At 45.2% G+C, this 24,383-nt stretch overlaps 1 protein-coding gene across 1 annotated transcript in view; it reads left to right on the top strand.

Annotated features, from left to right (window-relative positions):
- LOC137641385 (uncharacterized) overlaps positions 1–24,383 on the top strand; it is a 58,916-nt gene that overhangs the window by 26,190 nt on the left and 8,343 nt on the right. Inside the window, exons 3-4 of the mRNA XM_068373904.1 lie at positions 23,148–23,284; positions 23,704–23,891. Of these exons, the coding sequence (XP_068230005.1) occupies positions 23,148–23,284; positions 23,704–23,891 (325 nt within the window). The remainder of the gene's footprint in view (positions 1–23,147; positions 23,285–23,703; positions 23,892–24,383) is intronic.

The raw sequence follows: 24,383 nt of genomic DNA, 5'->3' as shown, positions 1-24,383 counted from the left end.
ACTTCCTTTTCTAGACAAGTGAAGTTAGTCAAACTTCCTTTTCTAGACAAACTTATAAAACTGATGCTCCTGTTACACTGTTTTTGTTTGCCGATGTTTCTAAGGAAGCTTATGGTTGTGCTATGTATGCTGTGCAAGGTGATCATAGTTCCCTGGTATTTGCTAAAACCAAGGTTATTCCTATTAAGGAGAAGACTCTCCCTACTTTAGAACTTTTGGCTGCTCAATTAGCTTTGAAGTGTTTTGACACCATTTTTGAAAGTAATCTATTAAATTGTGCTGAAATTGAAAGCATAACTCTTTTTATAGATAGCCAAGTGGTTCTTAGTTGGATTCTAACTAATAGGGCTCCTAAGAGAAACACATTTGTAAATAATAGTTTTCAATATTAAACTTACCCGATAATCATGTAGCTGTCAACTCCGTTGCCCGACAGAATTCTACGGGAGGGATACGCCAGCTATCACTATACTAGAAGGGGGTGTACTCACAAGCGCCACCTGTGGCCAGGTACTACAGTACTTGTTGTTGACGCCACCTCACTTTTTCCTCTGTCGTGCTTCCGGCAAGACGTTCTTGGATACGCTTATGATTTTGGAGTATTGTTCACGGTTTGGTGAAGTATTTCTCTAAAATTTGCAGCTATTCGCTATACTGGAAACTTCTATATTAGCTTAGTTAGCTTTTGGAATTAATTTGATTATTTATGGTGACGAAGAGAGTATGAACTCTCTTTCACCTTTAATGGCCGACCCTTCCCTTAGACGGAAGTGTTGGTGTCTAAGAGAGTATAGACTCTCTTTCTTAATTTTGCTTAACAAAAGTTATAGATTTATTTTATATCTCTCCGCCTCTTATAGGCCTCTTAGATTAACTTCCTTTTATTATAAACTTATTAAAATTAATTTTTATATTTGTTTATATTCGACCTTCCTAATAGTAGGCGGTCTTTTCTTGGTACCGAAGTTAATTAACTTTGAGCCCGTCATTTCGGTTTTACCTGTTAACATATTATGCTATTTTAATGTCTTTGAAAGAATTTCTTTGATAGTCTCGTACTGTTTTCAAAGTTGAACTAACGTTTTGTTTTGTCTCTGCAGTTGTTGACGTTCAGAACGTTCAACTTGCGCTCTATCGTTACGATAGAGAAAGAATTTTCACGGTTTCACGTTGCAGTAAGAGTAACCGTGTCTAGCGTTTTGTTCATTCTTTCTTAACTTAATGGTTTTAATCCTAATAAAGGAACTTTTCATTTTGGGAAATATTTCAGTTTTTTCCTTTAACAATAATATGTTTTAACGATATATATGATTGGGCTCTTCTCTCAGGTTCTAAGTCAAGAGAGAGAGAGAGATAGAGAGATAGAGACGGAGGGAGAAAGAGGAGGATAAACGTTTCATTCAAGTGAGTAACGTTGTTATCGTTTTTGCTCTTCTCCCTAGTCTCTTTAGGGGAAGAAGGTAAACGTTTCTAGAGTGATCTAGTGTTTAGTCTCTTTCCAGCCACTGAATTATTTATCTTTCATTAGATTTTTCTGTTACATTGTAATTCTGTTTTCGCAATTACTAACTTTTGAGAAAGGATAGAATTGCATGTTTCAGGTACAAACCACTTAAAGTTTCGAGTTCAGTGAAATAAGTGCAAACAGAAAATCAAAGTGATAAGTGATTAGCGCAAAGTGTGTCAGTGTTGTGCGTGAGGGTACTTCTGTGCGGGCCAGTCGTCCTCCCAGTCCGGGACCTCTTGCAAGCTCCCAAGCCCAGGAGAGAAGCAATGTCGAAGGGCAAAAGGGTTCAGCAGGCCTTGATCGGCGCACAGAAGTATCCTCGGTGGTTGCGGGCGTGTCTTACCGAGACCGTCACTCCCACCCGCAGACGATTGAGCCCTTATTTTGCTCGTCTGCAGAAGAAATTTAGGGGAGAAAACGCTGGTCTCAGGTCTCAAGACCTCTTAAACGTAAAGTCCAGACCTATGCCAGACGTACGAAGTTAGAGTTCAACAACCCGGATGCAGTCATTGGGTTAGCTCTGACTCGCCGCAGTCATCAGTTGAATGCACTCCGCCTAAGAGGAGTAAGGTTCTGCCGCAACAGATCTCTGCTGTTAAGGCTTTACCTCAGCAGACCTTAGTGTCTGCCGACCCCAAGTTGACTCTACTGCAGTCCATGCAGTCACAACTTTCGGTCTTGATGCGTGAGTGTTGGGCTGAGAAGGTTGCGCCTCCGCCTGCGCTCGCTCCGCCTGCGCTCCCTCCGCCTGCGCTCGCTCCGCCTGCGCTCGCTCCGCCTGCGCTCGCTCCGCCTGACCGCAGTACCGCCTGCCAGGCGTACGATGTTGAGCCACGTTATGAGTTTTCTGATTCCAGTGGTGTGCAGCTCCCTCCGCCTTCCTTAAGGCAACCTCAGCAATGGGAACAGGAGGCTTATACCTCTCTTCCTCCGCTTCCACTTGCTGTTCCACCAGTGAGGCAACACTCGCTTGAGGTACAACAACCTCTCCCATACATGAGTCAGTCTCCTCAGCTCTCGCTGCAGCGAGCTCAACCCTCCTCAGGGCAAGCACCTCAACACCTTAGCCTTGCGCCTCAGGAGCCTCAACTTGCGAGACTTTTACTGCGTTCTGCGCAGCCACTGCCTTTTCGCTCTCAGCTCACACCGCAGGAACCTCAACTCGTTCCTCAGGAACTTGCTACTGCGCATCCGCCAACCACTCAGCAAGCGCAACCCTTGAGTTCAGCCACTCATGCCAGGAGTCAGCCTCCTCCACCCATGCGCCTACCTTCTGCTACTTCTTTTGATCAGCCTTTGCAGACTGAGCCTCAGGTGTTCCCTCAACAGAGTCTTGAAGAGGAAACCACAACTATTGTTGTTCCAGCTCGTTCTGACTCTGCTGTTCAGCATACCTTACCTCCATTTTCAAACATTATGATAATGGAGGTTATTTGTATTACTTATAAAAATATATTTGTATTCCTTGCAATATATTTTTAACAATATCGCAAAATATGGCAAAAATATGATCATGAGTTATGAATGTAAGGTAAATATTATGTTGATATTAAAACCCCATGCAAGCATGCATAAAGCACTCTAGCACTGGTCATGGAATTTCTGAGAAATGTTAAACGCCATGCACACGCTCTGCTTACCTTACAACATGCTCTACATACAGCATGCTCTGCTTACAGCATGCTCTGCATACAACATGCTCTGCATACAGCATGCTCTGCATACAGCATGCTCTGCATTCAGCATGCTCTGCATACAACATGCTCTACATACAGCATGCTCTGCATACAGCATGCTCTGCATACAACATGCTCTGCATACAGCATGCTCTGCATTCAGCATGCTCTGCATACAAGCATACTCTGCATACAACATGCTCTGCATACCTTACCGCATGCTTCTCAGTCACACATCTTTGGTTGTTGCCAACTCACTAGACTGGCAAGCAGTTTCATAACGTTGCCTTCTAGTCTGCTGCTTTTGCACCAGTGAAACCCTCACTGAGAGAACTTAGCTTTTCTAGGATATGGTCCCTGTAGATGAGAAAGTTCTTTTCTCCCTCCTTCTGATATTCCCTTGAGGACTCTGTCATTTGGAGGGAGCCTTTAGCTGCGTAGCCTCCTATGGACTTTTATTTAAGCATAACATGCTTCCAGGGAAGGTAATGGTTCCACTTCAGTCGCTAATCCCGTCTGTTACCACACCTGCTCCCATAGACCTTGATCTGTGTTGCAAGACATGCAGTCCAAGCTTAGTCCTTGTTAGAGGATTTTTTGTTTACGGAGTCAATGTGTCACGGGGAAGACGTTCAACAACCAGCAGAAGTGACTTGTTGTGACGCAGTGCGGCAACCTCAGCAACCCGATAAGGAGTTGTCTGTACGACCCAGACAGTCTAAACAGATTCGGGTTGTCACTGTACTTCCTCTCTTGCCCATGGTTGACAGTTCACAGACTGTGCAGCAGTACCATGATCTTGTGTCCGGCTCCGTCAGACGACTGGCTTTTAAGAGCTCCCACAAGTCGTCGCTGTCTGGAGATTTTCTAATGGACTATGGATCTGACCAAGGAACTGGGCCTCCTGGTCAATTTTGAGGAGTCTCAGCTCGTCCCATCCCAGACCATTGTCTCCTTGGGTATGGATCTTCAGAGTCGAGCTTTTCGGGCTTCTCCGTCGGCCCCAAGGATCTTCCAAGCCCTAGAATGCATCCAGAGCATGCTGAGAAGGAACCGATGCTCAGTCAGGTAGTGGATGAGTCTAACAGGGACACTTTCATCGCTGGCCCTGTTCATCGTGTTAGGGAGACTCCACCTCCCCCCCCTTCAGTATCATCTAGCTGCTCACTGGATAAAGGACATGACGCTAGAGACGGTCTCAGTTCCTGTTTCCGAAGAGAGGAGGTCTTCTCTCGCGTTGTGTAAGAACAGCTTTCTTCTCAAGGAAGTCTACCTTTGGCTGTTCAGAAACACGACCGCCGTCTCCTCTCGGACGCATCAGACACGGGCTGGGGTGCGACTTTGGACGGACAAGAATGCTCGGGAACATGGAATCAGGAGCAAAGGACACTTCACATCAATTGCAAGGAGTTGTTGGCGGTTATTCTGGCCTTGATAAACTTCAAGTCCCTCCAGCTTAACAAAGTGGTGGAGGTGGACTCTGACAACACCACAGCCCTGGCTTACATCTTCAAGCAGGGAGGGACTCTTTCGTGGAAGTTGTTCTAGATCGCAAGGGACCTACTCATCTGGTCTAAAGATCGAAAGCTAACTGGTAACGAGGTTCATTCAGGGCGGTATGAATGTCATGGCAGATCACCTCAGCCGGAAGGGTCAGGTCATCCCCACAGAGTGGACCCTTCTCAAGAATGTTTGCAGCAGACTTTGGGCCCTGTGGGGTCAGCCAACCATAGATCTGTTCGCTACCTCGATAACCTAGAGACTCTCTGTTGTATTGTTCTCCGATTCCAGACCCAGCAGCAGTTCACGTGGATGCTTTTCTGCTGGATTGGTTCCATCTCGACCTGTATGCATTCCCGCCGTTCAAGATTGTCAACAGGGTACTTCAGAAGTTCTCCTCTCACAAAGGGACACGGCTGACGTTGGTTGGCTCCGCTCTGGCCCGCGAGAGAATGGTTCTTAGAGGTACTGCAATGGCTGGTCGACATTCCCAGGACTCTTCCTCTAGGAGTGAACCTTCTAAGTCTACCTCACGTAAAGAAGGTACACCCAATCCTCCACGCTCTTCGTCTGACTGCCTTCAGACTTTCGAAAGACTCTCAAGAGCTAGGGGCTTTTCGAAGGAGGCAGCCAGAGCGATTGCCAAAGCAAGGAGAACATCCACTCTCAGAATCTATCAGTCTCAAGGGGAAGTCTTCCGTAGCTGGTACAAGACCAATGCAGTTTCCTCAACCAGTACCACTGTAACCCAGATTGCTGACTTCCTGTTATATCTAAGGAAAGTAAGATCCCTTTCAGCTCCTACGATCAAGGGTTACAGAAGTATGTTGGCAGCGGTTTTCCGCCACAGAGGCTTGGATCTTTCCACCAACAAAGATCTACAGGACCTCCCTAGGTCTTTTGAGACCTCAAAGGAACGTCGGTTGTCCACTCCAGGCTGGAATCTAGACGTGGTCCTAAGGTTCCTTATGTCATCAAGATTTGAACCTCTCCAATCAGCCTCTTTTTAGGACCTCACATTAAAAACTCTTTTCCTCGTGTGCTTGACAACAGCTAAAAGAGTAAGTGAGATCCACGCCTTCAGCAGGATCATTGTTTTCACATCTGAAACGGCTACATGTTCCTTGCAGCTCGGTTTTTGCTAAACGAGCTTCCTTCACGTCCTTGGCCTAAGTCGTTCAAGATCCCAAGCCTGTCCAACTTGGTGGGGAATGAACTGAAGAGAGTACTTTGCCCAGTTAGAGCTCTTAGGTACTATCTAAAAAGGTCTTAACCTTTACAAGGACAATCAGAAGCCTTATAGTGTGCTATCAAGAAACCTTCTTTTCCAAGTTCTAAGAACTCAGTTTCTTACTATTCAGGCTTCTGATTAGAGAAACACATTCTCATCTGAAGGAAGAAGACCTTGCTTTGCTGAAGGTAAGGACACATGAAGTGGGAGCTGTGGCTACTTCAGTGGCCTTCAAACAGAGCCATTCTCTGCAGAGTGTTATGGATGCAACCTATTGGAGAAGCAAGTCAGTGTTCGCATCATTCTATCTCAAAGATGTCCAGTCTCTTTACGAGTACTGCTACACCCTGGGACCATTCGTAGCAACGAATGCAGTAGTAGGCGAGGGCTCAGCCACTACATTCCCATAATCCCATAACCTTTTAACCTTTCTCTTGAATACTTTTTATGGGTTGTACGGTCGACTAAGAAGCCTTCCACATCCTTGTTGATTTGGCGGGTGGTCAATTCTTTCTTGAGAAGCGCCGAGGTTAAAGGTTGTGATGAGGTCCTTTAGTATGGGTTGCAGCCCTGTATACTTTAGCACCTTTGAGTTGATTCAGCCTTCCAAGAGGAACGCTGCGCTCAGTAAGGAAGACGATCTTATTAAAGGCAGAGTAACGGTTCAAGTCGACTTCCTTACCAGGTACTTTTTATTTCATTGTTATTGTGGATAACTGATTATATGAAATACGGGATACTTAGCTATCCTTTAGTCTTGTACACTGGTTTTTCACCCACCCCCCTGGGTGTGAATCAGCTACATGATTATCGGGTAAGTTTAATATTGAAAAATGTTATTTTCATTAGTAAAATAAATTTTTGAATATACTTACCCGATAATCATGATTTAATTGACCCACCCTTCCTCCCCATAGAGAACCAGTGGACCGAGGAAAAAGTGAGGTGGCGTCAACAACAAGTACTGTAGTACCTGGCCACAGGTGGCGCTTGTGAGTACACCCCCTTCTAGTATAGTGATAGCTGGCGTATCCCTCCCGTAGAATTCTGTCGGGCAACGGAGTTGACAGCTACATGATTATCGGGTAAGTATAATCAAAAATTTATTTTACTAATGAAAATAACATGTTGAAGGAAATTTCTAGTCTGTTAGATAGGATTTTGATAGATTTTGTAGAGTTTCATTAGCTTATATTCCTTCATCTAGCAATCAGGCTGATTTACTAACTAAACCTTGTGCTAGTAAGCACTTTCTTGAAAATTTCAGTCTTTGGATCAAAGGGCCTTCTTGGTTGAATTCTCCTGACGAGTGGCCTAAGGGTCTTTTGGGTTGTATTCCTGATAATATGAAGGGTGACTTAATTTCTCCTGTAATGTTCCCTAAAAAGGAACCTCTTGTAAATATTAGTAATTTTTCTAGTTTTTCTAGACTTATAAGTGTAGTTTCTAAGCTATTTACTGTTGTACATAAGTTTAGGAAAATTCAAGCCTACCCTGTTGAGGCAGCTTCTAATTACCTTCTAACGTTGATGCAAGAGGAAGCTTTTCCTCTTGAATTATCTTATCTGAGGAGTAGAGATTCTTCAGTGGAAGTTCCACCTTTAGTTAGGCAGTTCAATTTGCTTTTGGACGTGAATGGTATAATGCGAACTAAAGGTCGGATTGACAAGAATATTACTTTAAAATTTGATATTGTCAATCCTATTCTTGTGGACAAGAAGCATCATTTGACTCGGTTGTTAATTTATTATGCCCAATGTAAGTCTATGCATATGGGTTTGCAATCCACTCTTAGTTTTTTGTGCATGCATGGTTTGTGGATTGTAAAGGCCAGGCAAGCAGTTTTGTCTGTCCTGAAGGATTGTATTGTATGCAAGCGTTATAATGCTAGCACAGCAAAGTACCCTTCTCCTTCTTCGCTTCCTTTTTCCAGGGTTAATTTGAGTGTGCCTTTTGCTCATACTGGTGTAGATTATACAGGCTACTTATGGTTGAAGGAGAAAAATGGAGAAAAATTTAAGGCGTACATTCATATTTTCACTTGAGCTATACATTTGGAAGTTGTCCAGTCTGTCAACTTCGGAATTTATATTGGCTTTCATTAGGTTTTCTAATAGGTTTGGTGTTCCTGTCGCTGTTTATTCTGACAATGCCAAATCTTTTTTACAGGCTGGTAATATAATTGAACATTTACTTACTACTTCTGAGTTTGAGGAGAAGTTTAGGGGCGCTTCAATTTCACATAAGACTATCCCTGTGTACGCAGCGTGGTATGGTGCTGTTTGGGAAAGATTAATTAAAACAGTGAAGCATTGCCTTTTTAAAACTCTTGGTAGATATACTCCTTCATTCTCTGAATTTGTCACTTGACTCTCTGACATTCAGAAAATTTTAAATAATAGGCCTTTAACTTATAGATCTGGTGAGAATGAGTTAGATATAATTTCTCCTAATCATTTCTTGGTTGGCAGATTTATTCCTTCTTTAATGTTTGGTGATTCTGAACAAGTTCCTGAGTGGGGGTATGATGAGGAGAATGAGTATTCTTCTCTCCTTGCTCATACTTTGGAAACTAGGGATGGACTTTACGAAAGCTTTAAGGAAAAGTGGCTTTCTGAATATCTATTAAGTTTAAAGGAAAAGGACAGATCTTCTTTTCAGCCTCCAAGAAAGTGGGGGGAAAAAGGGGAAATTGCTCTTTAAATTGCCTTCAAGATCTAGAACTTATTGGCCATTAGTTAGAATTGTTGAAACATTCAGTGACGACGAAGGGGTTGTTCATACTGTTCGTATTGTTAAACCTGATAAAACTGAAAACGTAATTAATGTTAGTTTTTTAATACCTTTAGAATTATATTCTGAGCTTAATTATCCTAATTTAAATGTTCAAATTGAACAAGAGGACAATGTTGGTAATTTTGAGACATGAAATACCTGACACTGGAACAGCTTCGCCGGATGAAGTATCTACCAGGCCTACCCGCAGTACTGCTCTTGCCTCCAGAAACTTGATAAGAAACTTAGCTCGGGAGGGTAGATTGTAAACAATATTTTTTTTCGTTTTGTAAGTGTTCTTTGTTGTAGAGTTGATCTGTCAAAATGGTTCTTTGTGTAACCACTTTTCTTTTTGTTGTTTGGGGAAGATGTAGAAATAGTTGATTGGAGAATGGTAATTGCATTTATGGGAAATAGTCGAATTGACTAATTTGGTCGTTCTTACTTTCTGTTTTGTTTTGGTGTTCGGTCATGGACGAAAAGTAAACTGAATGATTGCCATTTGTTAATATTAAATGTAAATTTTTAACTTTCCCTTTTTGTATTCTAATTGAATTAATTACTTAAATGGTAAATGTATTCCTTTTAAGGAAACAGTTTTGATTTCCCGTCTTTATTTTTCAAAGATTGTTCGAGAGTATTCTAACAAAGGAAAGAAAACGGGAGTTGTTCTCAAGTTGAATCGGACTGGAAGAATCGGTTGAGCTCAAGTCGTTACACGATTACTATCAAACGTATCCTTGGATCGTGTGTTCCTTCCGTTATAAAGTGAACTTTTTAGTTCGAACATTAATCTTCTATAAAGATTATAGCGGCCTTATACAAGTACAGGTAAGTTGATTAATAAAGACTTCACCCTTAATTTGATGCGAGTTAGATATTATTCTAACAAAAAAAAAAAAAAAATTAGGATGAAAATGCATTCATATTCCTAAATTTATTCTTATCATTATAATCAAATACTAATAAAACGAATATAAGTAATTCAAATTTCCAAAAATACATCTACATCTCGTAGATAACCAGGAAGGGTATATACTTCACCATCCCCTCTTAAAATTTCGGCAGCGGATTTATTTTAGAGGTGGAATTTTCTCCACTTATTTACGTATTTGAAATGTAAGGACACCGATCCCTCCGTCGTCCAGAAATTCAACAAATTGTCTATATTTAAATTCTCCTTTCGCCACACCGTGACTTCCTATATATATGCATTCCGCTCCCTCAGAGCTACAATTTGACATATGTATTATTTCATTACATGTTTCTGTTTACTTGCAATTCGTGTATTTGTTCATGTGAGAAAACACATATATTTTGGCGGGAAGTTCAAGCTGAATTGGCGCCTACGCCATGCTACCTTTCCGTCCGCACCCTGTATTATATTCCCACGCATGTTTGAATAAACTATCGGTTGATGTTGGTGACGCTTGTCTCACTGTCCTTACAACTGGTGACCCCGGAGTTGAAGTAGCATCAGCGGTTTTGGCTTTGCCATTAACGTATTTATTACGGCCGTGCTACCTTCTCTCTACTCCGTTACCTTAGGCGTGAGCTTCAGCCTTTGGTTCTCCCACACCTCGGTGCATGTAAGGCAGTAGGATGAGCTTAACCGACATACCAACTTCCCACCTCTTCGCCGACTTGTCGTCTGACCACAATGCCGGAAGCAACACACCCATCACGCCCAGCGGCCTTGCCTCCACGCCCAAAGTCAAACTGCCGCCCTTTTCTCAACACAACACCGTCTCCTGGTTCCTGAGAGCAGACGTACTCTTCAGAGTCGCTAGACTCAGCGACTCCTATGCTAAGGCCGACATTGTTCTCGCCTCCATCCCGGAAGAGGTATTCGACAAGATTTCCCCATGGCTCGACGCCCAGGCCGGCCAAGTTTCATACGATGACCTGAGAACAAAACTCATCGGTATCTACTCCCTCTCCGTTTCAGCAAGGGCACAGAAAGTCCTGGACCTCGCCGGCAAGCCCATGGGTGACACCTCTCCTGCTTATGCTCCCCGAAACATACGGCAACGGCCGACTGCGCGAAATTAGCCTATCTCGTGAGATCTTCCTTTGACGCTTACCACAGGACGTAAGGGCCCAATTGACAGACACCAACACGCTTCCGATGAACGAACTCTCCTGTCGAAGGCTCAGAAGCTCCACGAGGCCTCCAAAGCATCTCGCCTCGGAGCATCATTAGTATCGTCTTCGTTCTCCTCCTTCAGCAGCTGCTCTTCCATAGACTCCTCAGCAACGGCCCCTGAGGACGACGAGATCAACGCTCTAGCAAGAAAGAAACCGCCGCAACCGACACGACCGAACCCTAGGACTAACCCAGCATGGTGCTTCTACCGCCAGCACCGGCCGCTCACGCCCCTGGATACCGGCCTCCTGCAGAAGAAAAATATTCGACATCATCCATGGACTTTCACACCCCTCAGGACGCACCATCGCTCGCCTTCTGTCTGAAAAGTTAGTCTGGCCAGGAATCAAAAAGGACGCCCGGGAATGGGCGAAGACATGCATCAACTGCCAATCAAGCAAAATCAGCCGTCACACCGAATCGAGGGTAGGTGATTTTCCCCAACCACAAAGACGTTTCGGTCACATACACATCGACGTCGTGGGACCATTGCCGCCTTCTGGATCTGCTCGCTACCTGCTTACGATCATCGATCGCTCCACGAGGTGGTTGGAGGCATCGCCGATGACCGAAGCTACGACTCAAGTATGCGCCAAAGCCCTTTTGTCAAGCTGGGTGAGCAGATTTGGCGTTCCTAACGACATCACGACACAGAGGCCCCGCTTTCCTCTCGGAAATATGGCTCGCTCTGGCAAACCTGATGGGTACGACACTCCAAAGCACCACGGCATACAACCCCGCGGCAAACGGCATGGTCGAACGAACTCATCGCGCCCTCAAGGCGTCCCTGATGGCGAGCTGCACCGACGGGGACTGGAAATCACGACTTCCTTGGGTACTTCTCGGCCTTCGCACCGCCCCTCACGCAGATGGCGAGCCTTCGACCGCCGAAAAGGTTTACGGGGAGGCACTCGCAGTTCCTGGCGAATTCTTTCCCACATCAACCAACGACACGCAGCTGGATCATCTTGGGGATATCGCCAGGAAATTCAGGCCATGTCTCAAAACTTAACAGGACAGAACTAAGCATTTCAAGCCAAAGAACCTGGATGACTGCGGGTACGTTTTCGTCCGTGTCGACGCCCATCGACAACCACTAACCAGACCTTATCGAGGCCCCTACCGAGTAATTAAGAAGACGACGAAAGCCTTCCTTCTCGTCGTGCATGGCCAAGAAGACTGGGTCTCAATAGACCGCGTGAAACCAGCGTTTCTCGAAGGGAGCGACACTGCCTCCGCCGGACCTGGCAGATCAAGAGTGCCACCTCAAAACAAGACGCCCAATGAAAGAAAAATCAACAAACGACGACGAGAGGAAAAGATCCTTACGCCGACCGCCGACGCGCCCCTCCATTCAAAAACTAGAGGAACCCTCCGACGCCCGAAAAGATAATGAAGATTAATCATCAGCCCTCTACGCCGCCCGATGTCTGGGGGGGGGGGGGGAGTACTTGTAAGGACTCCGCTCCCTCCGTTGTCCTGAAATTCAACAGATTGTCTATATTTAAAATCTCCTTTCGCCACACCGTGGCTTCCTATATATATGTATTCCGCTCCCTCAGAGCTACAATTTGACATATGTATTTCTGGGGCGGCCTGTGACGGCCGGTGAGAGGTCCTTCTTTGTACCTTTCCTAATATAAATCTTCCAAATATACTAGAGAAAGATAAAAGCATGGAATGCAGAGGTTACAACCCTCGCGCAAACACCTTGTAGGTGTCGTGTATTTAACAAAGGCGTGCGAAAACCACTATTCACAGGCTGTCTTCCATTTAGATAATCCCTTCATCAATGGGGAGGGCCGTGACAGGCCCTAGAGAACATAGTTGAACTACCCCACCGACACCTATCACGCGCGCCCTCTAGGACATCTTTCTGTTTTTGGACTTGCCCGCAAGTTGAGATTGTTTTTGCACAGTGTTTTTCGAAGGGTTTCTCGTTAATTCAACATGACTGATGTTGCTACTTCACCCTTACCAATGTTAAGTACCATAGTTTGTTTTGACAGCTTATTGCAGTACCGGGCATTTTTTCTGTTTCCAGTATTGTGGTTTTTAGTTTTGGAAGCGATTGTCCTGCCTCGGTATCGGCAGCCATTTTGGGTTATGTTCCCTTCGGTAAATTTTCAAGTTATTATTGCCCATCTGGTAGTCTGTCATCTAGGTTATATCACTTACGTTTTATGACCATTTGTATTATCATTAATTATTATTAGTTTTTACTATGGTATTTATTTGCTAGCAAGTCCAATTTGGACCTACGAAGAATAGCGATTTAGTCTGTTAGTTTTGTACTCGCCTCAGGAAAGCTCGATTTAGACTATATCTTTGTTTATTTGTTACGTCGTTGTTATTCTTCGTTCTTGGTTATTACAATTACTAAGAAAAAAGCAATCAATTTTATTATTTTTCTTATCATATTATTGTGTGATGTTGGTTTTTTATTATGTAACCTTGAGAGCGAGAGCATAGAGTGCTCGTTTCCTGTTCTACAGATATGAGTTACCCCTTCTCTCGTTTTCTTTATTAGCTCGAGTAAGAGAGGTGGATTTCCCGTTTTCAGTTTCTTTACGATCACGAGTTATTCAGGCCTCCTCTTATTATCCGAGTTGATGATAGTACGTTTAATGTTATACACGTTTTATTGATGTGGTTACTGTTAATATAGCTAGCACTATTAATAGGTACGTTAGTGTACGAGTCATTAATTGGGGTCGTTTTATACCGACACCCTTAGCTTCGCCTTGAGTTATACTCCGCTATAATGGATACTCATTGGGTGAGAACTAGTCAGATATTTGGAGTGCAACGGTGAAATCCGGCACTCAGTCTCCGGCTGAGGCCTTTTGCACACGAACCTTTGTCATGTTTGATCACAATTACACTATTACGGGCCCTTTTTTCATCGAATCTCTGGCTTCACTGGAGATAACTCAGACATTCAGAATTGAGGTTAATGTTATCGTACCGGTGACGGTCACGATATCACGATGACTGGCCTTTGCTACCGGATCTCCGGTACAAACAGAGATCAATTAGACGTTCAGAACCGGAGTTAACAATGTGATACCGATGAAGATTATAGATTCATGTTACATGGTTACTGATTATTAATATAATTTCCTAATATATTAAGGTGCTATCTACTACCATACTCACACATAATTAAGATTTAAGTGTTTTCTGTGGATTCATATGTCACTGACCAGAATCTCAAGGAACATCCAGACTTATGTCTTCTTTCTTTTACAGAAAGTCCGCTGCGCTGCCAAGGGCTGCTCCTCTGCCTTTACTGATCCCATGGGCCATGATCTATGCCGGTCCCATGCCCATTGCGCCATATCCTTCTCTCGGGAACCGGGACAAGCCCCCTACATGATATGGTTCCCGGAGTCATGCATGCTCTGCTATGAGCTGTCATCCCTACTCCTGAGCGAGGAGGTAAGTTGGTTCTAGTTTGTTCCTGTTAATATCCTTTGCGAGGAATTAATTGGTCTTTATATATTTACATCGGTTTTTGCTTCATCATTAATCCCCTCTCCTCTTTCAGGCTGATGATGAATCTCTCCGGGAGGCAAGAGCTACTCTCCGTCCTTGGGTGTCAGGTTTTGGGAGGAATGCGCCGTCTGGCGCACCCTATCACCTTGATGGAGACATGGCTTCTTGCCTATTCCCAGGCTCTACTACTGCAGCAGTTCCACCGGAGACAGCGGCCCCGTTAATTGAGGTGGTTAGAGCAACCATTCTAACGGAGGAAGAGGTTTTAGTGACGGAGGCCGAGCCCTTTTTAGATCTGGACGACGAACCCATGGATGAGCAGGTAGGTGGTGATGAGTTGGTGAACCCCCTTTCACCCCACACTCCTTCCTCTACTACTTCCTTTCACGGCTTTGATAAACCTACGGCTTCTCCTCGAGGTCCCTCTGTTCCTGTATGACCCAAGGTGAAGCCACTACGTACCTTTAAGCCTTCAGCTTTGCCATTATCAGTGTCGCCGGTCCCGGGACCCTCAAAGGATCCTGATGTTCATACTACTGTACCTAAAACCGTGACTCCTAAAAAGTCGAAGTCCACTAAGTCCAGGGCTTCGTTAGAGGATCGGGCTCGGGAGCCCGCTTTATCCGCCGCCATGGTCAGGGATATTGTGAAAGAACAGATACAACAGCATCTACAACAACAGTCTAGGACAGACCAAGGAGCTATGACGGAGCTCAAAGATATGGTGGCGAGTCTCATCCATTCCTAAACTCAGATGCCTCCTCCTTCAGCCCCGGACGCATCGAAGTTATCCCCCTTCGAGAAAAACAACCCTTGGAAGTTTGCCTTACATGCTCCATATATTGATGGTGCCATAACTCTGGAGGGCATAGGCACCCGTCCTCTAGAGGACCTAGAATTTTACCCTCTGGGACTAGAATTCCCATTCAACGGCTTCATCCGATTGAAAGAACATGCCTTGGTTAGGTTAGACAAGGTACCGAAGGAAACTGTAATATTTCCTAAAGAGCAGGCCCAAGCTCTCTGGGCCAGGACGTTGTCAGACTGGGGGTGCACTAATTCCAAGCTCACCCCACACAAAGGAGCCTACACCATATTTACAGCTTCTCCAGTTATTACCTTGCCTATTACAGATAAAGTGGCAGCTCTTACTTTTCAAGCTATCAAAGAAGGTTCTGCCATGCCGGCTCTTAAAGAGACGGACCCCACCTCCATGCTCATTCCGAGTACCGTTACTATCTTGGATGATGCCCCCTCTACTTTCACAGTAGGGAAGTTAGACCCAGACTGCGCCTCTTAATCTGTTTTCCGAGAAGCTTCCCAAATTACCAGAAAATCTTCTCAAGACTGAGTTTGAGGCACGGAATAGGTTAGCTAGGTCTCTCCACTCCATTACCTCCGTGGAGTCTCTAGCCTCGTTTTATCCGACAGAGATCTTGTTCCGGGTATTCACAAAGAACCTGTCTCTGTCCTTCCAAATCGACTTACACGAGTTTTGTTCGGCTCGGGTTAGTTGCAGGAAACACGTTCTATCTGAGGCCTCGATCAGGCATGAACCGAACAGACTGATAGCTTCCCCCTGCTGGGGTAAGAACCTTTTTCCTCAGGAGGAGGTGAACAAGGTACTACAAGACGCTGCGAGAGCAAACCAAAATTTGCAAGCGAGGTGGGGCCTCACTGCCAAAAGGAGGGTTGAGGTTCAAAAGCAAACCACCTTCAGGAAGAAACAGGTTTGCCCCTTACAAGACGAGCCGAGGTCATTACCAGCAATCGTCGGTTACCTACTAGTCTTTACAGTCTCCCGCTGCTTCGTCACCTCTACAACCGAAGCACCCTCAACAGGTGGTCTACCTCACTGCTCCCCCAGGTACCCAACCCAACCCCGTTTGGATGCCCTCACCCGCATACAACCCTAGCTACGAACCCTCAGGTCCCTTTCGTGGACACCAGAGAGGTAGCTACAGGGCTAGAGGACAGTTCCGTCAACAAGGCGGACCTAGGACAAGGGGTTCTCGAGGAGGGAAGGAACCTAGATTCACTCCCTCGCAATGATATAGTCCCGGTAGGGGGGAGACTTTACCACTTTCAAGACCAATGGACCTTCAGTCCATGGGCTCGCAGCATAGTCTCCAAAGGCTTGGGGTGGAAATGGTCACAAGGTTCTCCTCCTCCACCAGTGGCCTTCTTCCAGAGACCCACTACCATTCTGAGAGAGTACACCACCGAGTTACTAAAGAAGAAAGCAATCAAACGGGTTTGATCGCTGAAGTTCCAAGGCCGCCTGTTCACAGTTCCGAAGAAAGGCTTGTCGGCATTGAGAGTGGTCCTGGACTTGTCAAAGCTAAATTCTTACATCCTCTGCGACAGGTTCCGGATGTTGACCATCTCTCAGGTACAGACCCTGCTTCCCCGTGGGGCCGTCACCACCTCTATCGATCTTACCGACGCCTATTATCACGTACTAATAGCTCGAAGCTTCTCTCCTTACCTAGGTTTCTGTCTAGGCAGGAAAGCCTTTGCGTTTAAAGTCATGCCCTTCGGCCTCAACATTGCACCCAGGATATTCACGAAACTGGGAGAGACAGTGTTAGAACAACTCGGGAACCAAGGGATTCAGATCGTTGCTTATCTGGACGATTGGCTTATTTGGGCTCGGTCAGCCCTGGAATGCAACAGAGCTACAAAGAAAGTACATAGTTTTCTCGCCAACCTGGGATTTTGGGTCAATCTCCAAAAATCCCGCCTACTACCATCAGACCGCTTCGAATGGTTAGGCATACAGTGGGACCTTGCACGGCACAAGCTGGCTCTACCTCCCAAAAAGGTAAGAGAAATAGCTTCCAAGATCAAGAATTTTCTCAAACACAAACAGGTGTCCAGAAGAGCCTTAGAAAGAATCCTCGGCCTTCTTCAATTCACTTCAGTAACAGATCGACTATTGAAAGCCAAACTCGAAGACATCAATCGAGTTTGGAGAAAGAGAGCCACAGTACCTTTAAGAGACAAGGTCTCGAAGATCCCCTCTGTCTTGAAAATGAGACTACAGCCATGGTCCGAACCGAAGAACCTCTCCAAATCGGTTCCTCTTCAATTCCCACCCCCACAAGTGACAATTCATACAGACTCGTCTCTGAGTGGATGGGGGGGTTACTACGAACGTCAGATGTTTCAGGGCTCTTGGTCACCCGCCATGAAACACTTCCATATCAATGTTCTCGAAGCCATGGCAGTGCTCTTGACCCTGAAGAGACTCTCTCCTCTGAGGTCGACCCACATCAGAGTAGTGTCAGACAGCACAGCCGTAGTACACTGCATCAACAGGGGAGGATCCAAGTCGCCCAACCTGAATCAGATCCTGGTCACTATCTTTGCCTTGGCAGCAGAAAAGAACTGGTTCCTGTCAGCAACCCACCTAGCGGGAGTCCAGAATGTGATAGCGGACTCACTATCCAGGACGAAACCACTAGAATCAGAATGGTCTCTGAACATAATTTCATTCCGGTGGATACTCAGGCTGGTTCCGGGCCTTCAGGTAGATCTATTCGCAACTCAGATGAATCACAAACTTCCGTGTTATGTGACACCAAACATGGACCCTCAGGCTTATGCCATAAACGCATTAACCCTGGATTGGAACCATTGGAGGAAGATTTACCTATTTCCACCAGTGAATCTTCTAATGAAAGTATTGCACAAACTACGCTCCTTCCGGGGGGCAGTGGCCTTGGTAGCACCTCACTGGCCAAAGAGCAGTTGGTTTCCTCTCCTCCTAGAGTTGAAACTCCAACCCTTCCGGATTCCATTCCCCAAACTAACCCAAGTAATCCAAACACAGACTGTCAGATTCCTCAAGGATAGCCAAAACCCTAACTTTGTGGACTTCATGAAGTTTGCAGCTCATAAAGACGCAAACATTGACCCGGAAAACGTTCTCTTCATCGAACCGGACAAAAGAGACTCGACAATTCGTCAATATGATTCGGCTGTTAAGAAATTAGCAGATTTCCTAAAGAATTTAGACCACACTCGTATGACTCCGAATTTAGCCATCTCGTATTTTAGGTTCCTATTTGACAAGGGCTTGGCAGCTAGCACTATAACTACCATCAAGTCAGCTTTGAAGATCTTCCTGGTTGGGTTTAACATTAACCTGACTGATTCCTATTTCTCATCTATTCCAAAAGCATGTGCTAGGCTTCGGCCTTTGGATCGGCCGCAAAAAGTCTCTTGGTCTCTGAACAATGTCCTCAAACTCGCGTCGGACACAGACAATGAGTCCTGCTCTTATATCACTCTGTTTAGGAAGACTCTTATTTCTAACAGCTATGGCCTCAGGTGCTAGAATCTCAGAACTAGCAGCTCTCTCACGTAACCCGGAAAACATAGATTTCCTCCCTACAGGCGAAGTACTGCTTTCCCCAGACAGAGCTTTCCTAGCTAAAAATGAGGACCCTCAAAATAGGTGGTCCCCTTGGAAGATTATCTCTCTTCCCCAGGATCCTTCGCTGTGTCCAGTCACTACTCTCAGGACCTTTTTAGCTAGATCTGCCACCCGCTCGTCTGGCCCCTTATTTATCAGGGAACAAGGGGGTACTATGACCATTCAAGGTATCAGACAACAAATCCTCTACTTCATTAAACACGCTAACCCGGAATCATTTCCCCATGCTCATGATATACGGTCAATAGCTACCTCCATCAATTACTTCCAGAACATGGACTTTGATGACCTTAAAAAATATACGGGTTGGAAATCTCCTATGGTTTTCAAACGCCACTATCTAAAGAACTTACAGGCCCTTAAATACCCTACAGTTGCAGCGGGGAGTCTTGTCTCTCCCCATTAAACTCTGATTATTTATTTATTCCATCTCTTCTCTCCTCCCTCCTAACCACCTCTCACGCCACGTCGTCACTCTCCTGGGTGGTTCGTTAGCCCTAAGTTATTTTACCATGTTTAATTGCCATGATTTAACTGTTATTGTAATTACCATTCCTTTAAAGTTTAGATATGCTTAGACATGTAAGATTGATACCTTTTGCGACTGGACACTCAGGTGATTCCTTGTCTTCATATTATTTTAGCATTACGTCCCCTATGCCTATGGCTAGTTTATGATTTTATGTTTACTTACATTATTATATTATTGGCTTACATGGTGTTTGTTTTCTCCTTATATTATTATGGTATTGGGCTTGGAAGGCATTCTCTGGTACGTTTTCACCGGCCGTCACAGGCCGCCCCAGAAAAGGGATTTTGACGAAGGAAAAATCTATTTCTGGGAAGAGGCCTGTGACGCCCGGTGAAACCCTTCCCGGTTATTTGGTACGGACTCCCCCCTTTTTTCCTTGCCAAGCCATATGATCTTGCAGAAGGATGTCCTAGAGAGCGCGCGTGGTAGGTGTCGGTGGGGTAGTTCAACTATGTTCTCTAGGGCCTGTCACGGCCCTCCCCATTGATGGAGGGATTATCTAAATGGAAGACAGCCTGTGAATAGTGGTTTTCGCACGCCTTTGTTAAATACACGACACCTACAAGGTGTTCGCACGAGGGTTGTAACCTCTGCAATCCATGCTTTTATCTTTCTCTAGTATATTTGGAAGATTTATATTAGGAAAGGTACAAAGAAGGACCTTTCACTGGGCGTCACAGGCCTCTTCCCAGAAATAGATTTTTCCTTCGTCAAAATCCCTTTATTTCATTACATGTTTCTGTTTACTTGCAATTTGTGTATTTGTTCATGTGAGAAAACACACATATTTTGGCGGGAAGTTCAACCTGAATTGGCGCCTATGCCATGCTACCTTTCCGTCCGCACCCTGTATTATATTCACACGCATGTTTGAATAAACTATCAGTTGATGTTGGTGACGCTTGTCTCACTGTCCTTACAACTGGTGACCCCGGAGTTGAAGTAGCATCAGCGGTTTTGGCTTTGCCATTAACGGACTTATTACGGCCGTGCTACCTTCTCTTTACTCCGTTACCTTAGGCGTGAGCTTCAGCCTTTGGTTCTCCCACACCTCGGTGCATGTAAGGCAGTAGGATGAGCTTAACCGACATATCAACTTCCCACCTCTTCGCCGACTCTTCGTCTGACGACAATGCTGGAAGCAACACACCCATCGCACCCAGCGGCCTCGCCTCCACGCCCAAAGTCAAACTGCCGCCCTTTTCTCAACACAACACCGCCTCCTGGTTCCTGAGAGCAGACGTACTCTTCCGAGTCGCTAGACTCGGCGACTCCTGTGCTAAGGCCGACATTGTTCTCACCTCCATCCCGGAAGAGGTATTCGACAAGATTTCCCCATGGCTCGACGCCCAGGCCAGCCAAGTTTCATACGACGACCTGAGAACGAAACTCATCGGTATCTACTCCCTCTCCGTTTCAGCAAGGGCACAAAAAGTCCTGGACCTCGCCGGCAAGCCCATGGGTGACGCCTCTCCTGCTTATGCTCCCCGAAACATACGGCAACGGCCGACTGCGTGAAATTAGCCTGTCGTGAGATCTTCCTTCGACGCCTACGACAGGACGTAAGGGCCCAATTGACAGACACCGACACGCTTCTGATGAACGAACTCCTGTCGAAGGCTCGGAAGCTCCACGAGGCCTCCAAAGCATCTCGCCTCGGAGCATCATTAGTATCGTCTTCGTTCTCCTCCTTCAGCAGCTGCTCTTCCATAGACTCCTCAGCAACGGCCCCTGAGGACGACGAGATCAACGCTCTAGCAAGAAAGAAACCGCCGCAACCGACACGACCGAACCCTAGGACTAACCCAGTATGGTGCTTCTACTGCCAGCACCGGCCGCCCACGCCCCTGGATACCGGCCTCCTGCAGAAGAAAAATATTAGACATCATCCATGGACTTTCACACCCCTCAGGACGCACCACCGCTCGCCTTCTGTCTGAAAAGTTAGTCTGGCCAGGAATCAAAAAGGACGCCCGGGAATGGGCGAAGACATGCATCAACTGCCAATCAAGCAAAATCAGCCGTCACACCGAATCGAGGGTAGGTGATTTTCCCCAACCACAAAGACGTTTCGGTCACATACACATCGACGTCGTGGGACCATTGCCGCCTTCTGGATCTGCTCGCTACCTGCTTACGATCATCGATCGCTCCACGAGGTGGTTGGAGGCATCGCCGATGACCGAAGCTACGACTCAAGTATGCGCCGAAGCCCTTTTGTCAAGCTGGGTGAGCAGATTTGGCATTCCTAACGACATCACGACACAGAGGCCCCGCTTTCCTATCGGAAATATGGCTCGCTCTGGCAAACCTGATGGGGACGACACTCCAAAGCATCACGGCATACAACCTCGCGGCAAACGGCATGGTCGAACGAACTCATCGCGCCCTCAAGGCGTCCCTGATGGCGAGCTGCACCGACGGGGACTGGAAATCACGACTTCCTTGGATACTTCTCGGCCTTCGCACCGCCCCTCGCGCAGATAGTGAGCCTTCGCCCGCCGAAAAGGTTTACGGGGAGGCACTCGCAGTTCCTGGCGAATTCTTTCCCACATCAACCGACGACACGCAGCTGGATCATCTTGGGGATATCGCCAGGAAATTCCGGCCATGTCTCAAAACTTACCAGGACAGAACTAGGCATTTCAAGCCAAAGAACCTGGATGACTGCGGGTACGTTTTCGTCCGTGTCGACGCCCATCGACAACCACAAACCAGACCTTATCGAGGCCCCTACCGAGTAATTAAGAAGACGACGAAAGCCTTCCTTCTCGTCGTGCATGGCCAAGAAGACTGGGTCTCAATAGACCGCGTGAAACCAGCGTTTCTCGAAGGGAGCGACACTGCCTCCGCCGGACCTGGCAGATCAAGAGTGCCACCTCAAAACAAGACGCCCAATGAAAGAAAAATCAACAAACGACGACGAGAGGAAAAGATCCTTACGCCGACCGCCGACGCGCCCCTCCATTCAAAAACTAGAGGAACCCTCCGACGCCCGAAAAGATACGAAGATTAATCATCAGCCCTCTACGCCGCCCGATGTCTTGGGGGGGTGGGGGGGGGTACTTGTAAGAACACCGCTCCCTCCGTCGTCCAGAAATTCAACATTGTCTATATTTAAATTCTCCTTTCGCCACACCGTGGCTTCCTATATATATGTATTCCGCTCCCTCAGAGCTACAATTTGACATATGTATTATTTCATTACATGTTTCTGTTTACTTGCAATTCGTGTATTTGTTCATGTGAGAAAACACATATATTTTGGTGGGAAGTTCAAGCTGAATTGGCGCCTACGCCATGCTACCTTTCCGTCCGCACCCTGTATTATATTCCCACGCATGTTTGAATAAACTATCAGTTGATGTTGGTGACGCTTGTCTCACTGTCCTTACAAAAGCAATGCACCAGAATGTGATCTACCAACAGCAATCTGTCACAATGAGCAAACTTTGGTGACCAGCTTACTTTTTAGATAAGATGATTAGACAGATACATATGTTGAAATGTTGAATACTTTGAAACGAACATGATAAAATGACTGTTGGAGGTCCTGTAGTAGTAGGGTTCCCTGCTGTATAGGTCCAGATAAGTAGCCTTAAAAGTAAAGTAAGTAAAGAAAAGTAATAGTTAAAATTACCCCGATCCCCCTGTCTTAGCTTAAGTTAGTTCCTAAATACATTTAAAAAGATTATAACAGGGAAACAGAAGCTGTGATAGAATTTCCTGGTAGTAGATGATTGTAAATATTCACTGAACTGTTATTTCCAAAAGATTAATATTGAATGTAATTATGTAAAAGATGTTATTAGACAAGCTGAAATATACAACCTTTTTTCAGGGAAGACAACAGTCCCGGACCTTCCAAAGAAAAGTCAAGTCCTTTGTATGAAAAATGGAAGATAATTGCTATTGTATCCGGAATAATTGCTCTTCTGTTAGCCGTAGGACTGTCTGCTACTCTCGGTATTTTTCTAAGTAAGTCTTCTTAATTTTATTGGAAAGGTTGTGTACAGAAGACATTTCATACATGAACCAGTACTTAGAGATTCTCTTTATTTCCTCCTAAATGTCTGAGGGAAATTGAAAAGCATTTTTTTTTTTTTTATTAATCTAATTTCATAAAATCAGAAACTACTTTTTAAGTTCATTGTTGATATTAGGCAGTTGTGAGGATTCTTTTAATTGATGAGGGTTCAGCAATTAATTTGTTGCTAAGAAAGTTATGAGAATTTTTTTTTTCTACCACCCAAGTGAAAAAATGTCATGATCGCTAAAGTTTTATATTGTAAAACAAAATACTTTGTTTATTAAAATATGTAATAAAGGGTTTAATATTTTAATTTCTTTGCCTTCTAATGGTGCTAGTTAAAAACAATTGTATTCTGTCTTTACAGCCAAAACTGAATGTGGTTCTCCGCCAAAGCACAACTTGGCTACAACAGATTACTTAGGCTCTGCTGCAGCTGGTTCTAAAGTTTCATATGTATGTCCAAGTCCATATGTTTTTCCAGATGACAACAATACGTTTGTTGTGAGTTGCAGTAATAACTTGGAATGGGACACAGATGAGATTCCTCCCTGCGTAAGTGCCTGCGTATTGCAACCATGCATTTTGAGTGTTCGTATGTGATAATTTGCAATATCAGTGTTCCTAAGAACTATAAAGAAAGCTCAAGAATATATTTTGTAGTTCCATCTGTTGGTGTACGAAATCTTGCATTTACTTTACATCTAAAGGATACGGAATACTCTCTAGAGTCTAGATTGTTTGAGATGGGGTCAATTATCAACTAATGACATCTGTTAATGACATCACTATTTTAACAAGATGTTTTAAAGATAAGTTATTAAACTATTTCATGACAATAAATTAAATGAAGTGTAGCATAATGTACAATTGGACACATGAATTTCTGTCACCCCTCCTTTGAGGAAATGCACCCCAACTGCGCTGCGAGCAACCAAACAGATACTGTAGAGAGGGATGGCAGAAGTGGCGAGTCAGGCTACACACAGGAACTCGCCAAGCAGCTAGAGCGTGACAGGATGCACTTCCTGAGAGCGAGGTGCACTA

The sequence above is a fragment of the Palaemon carinicauda genome, chromosome 1 (genome assembly GCF_036898095.1).
Source record: "Palaemon carinicauda isolate YSFRI2023 chromosome 1, ASM3689809v2, whole genome shotgun sequence".
In the NCBI taxonomy this organism is placed as follows: domain Eukaryota; kingdom Metazoa; phylum Arthropoda; class Malacostraca; order Decapoda; family Palaemonidae; genus Palaemon; species Palaemon carinicauda.
This window is presented reverse-complemented; position numbering and strand designations above follow the sequence as displayed.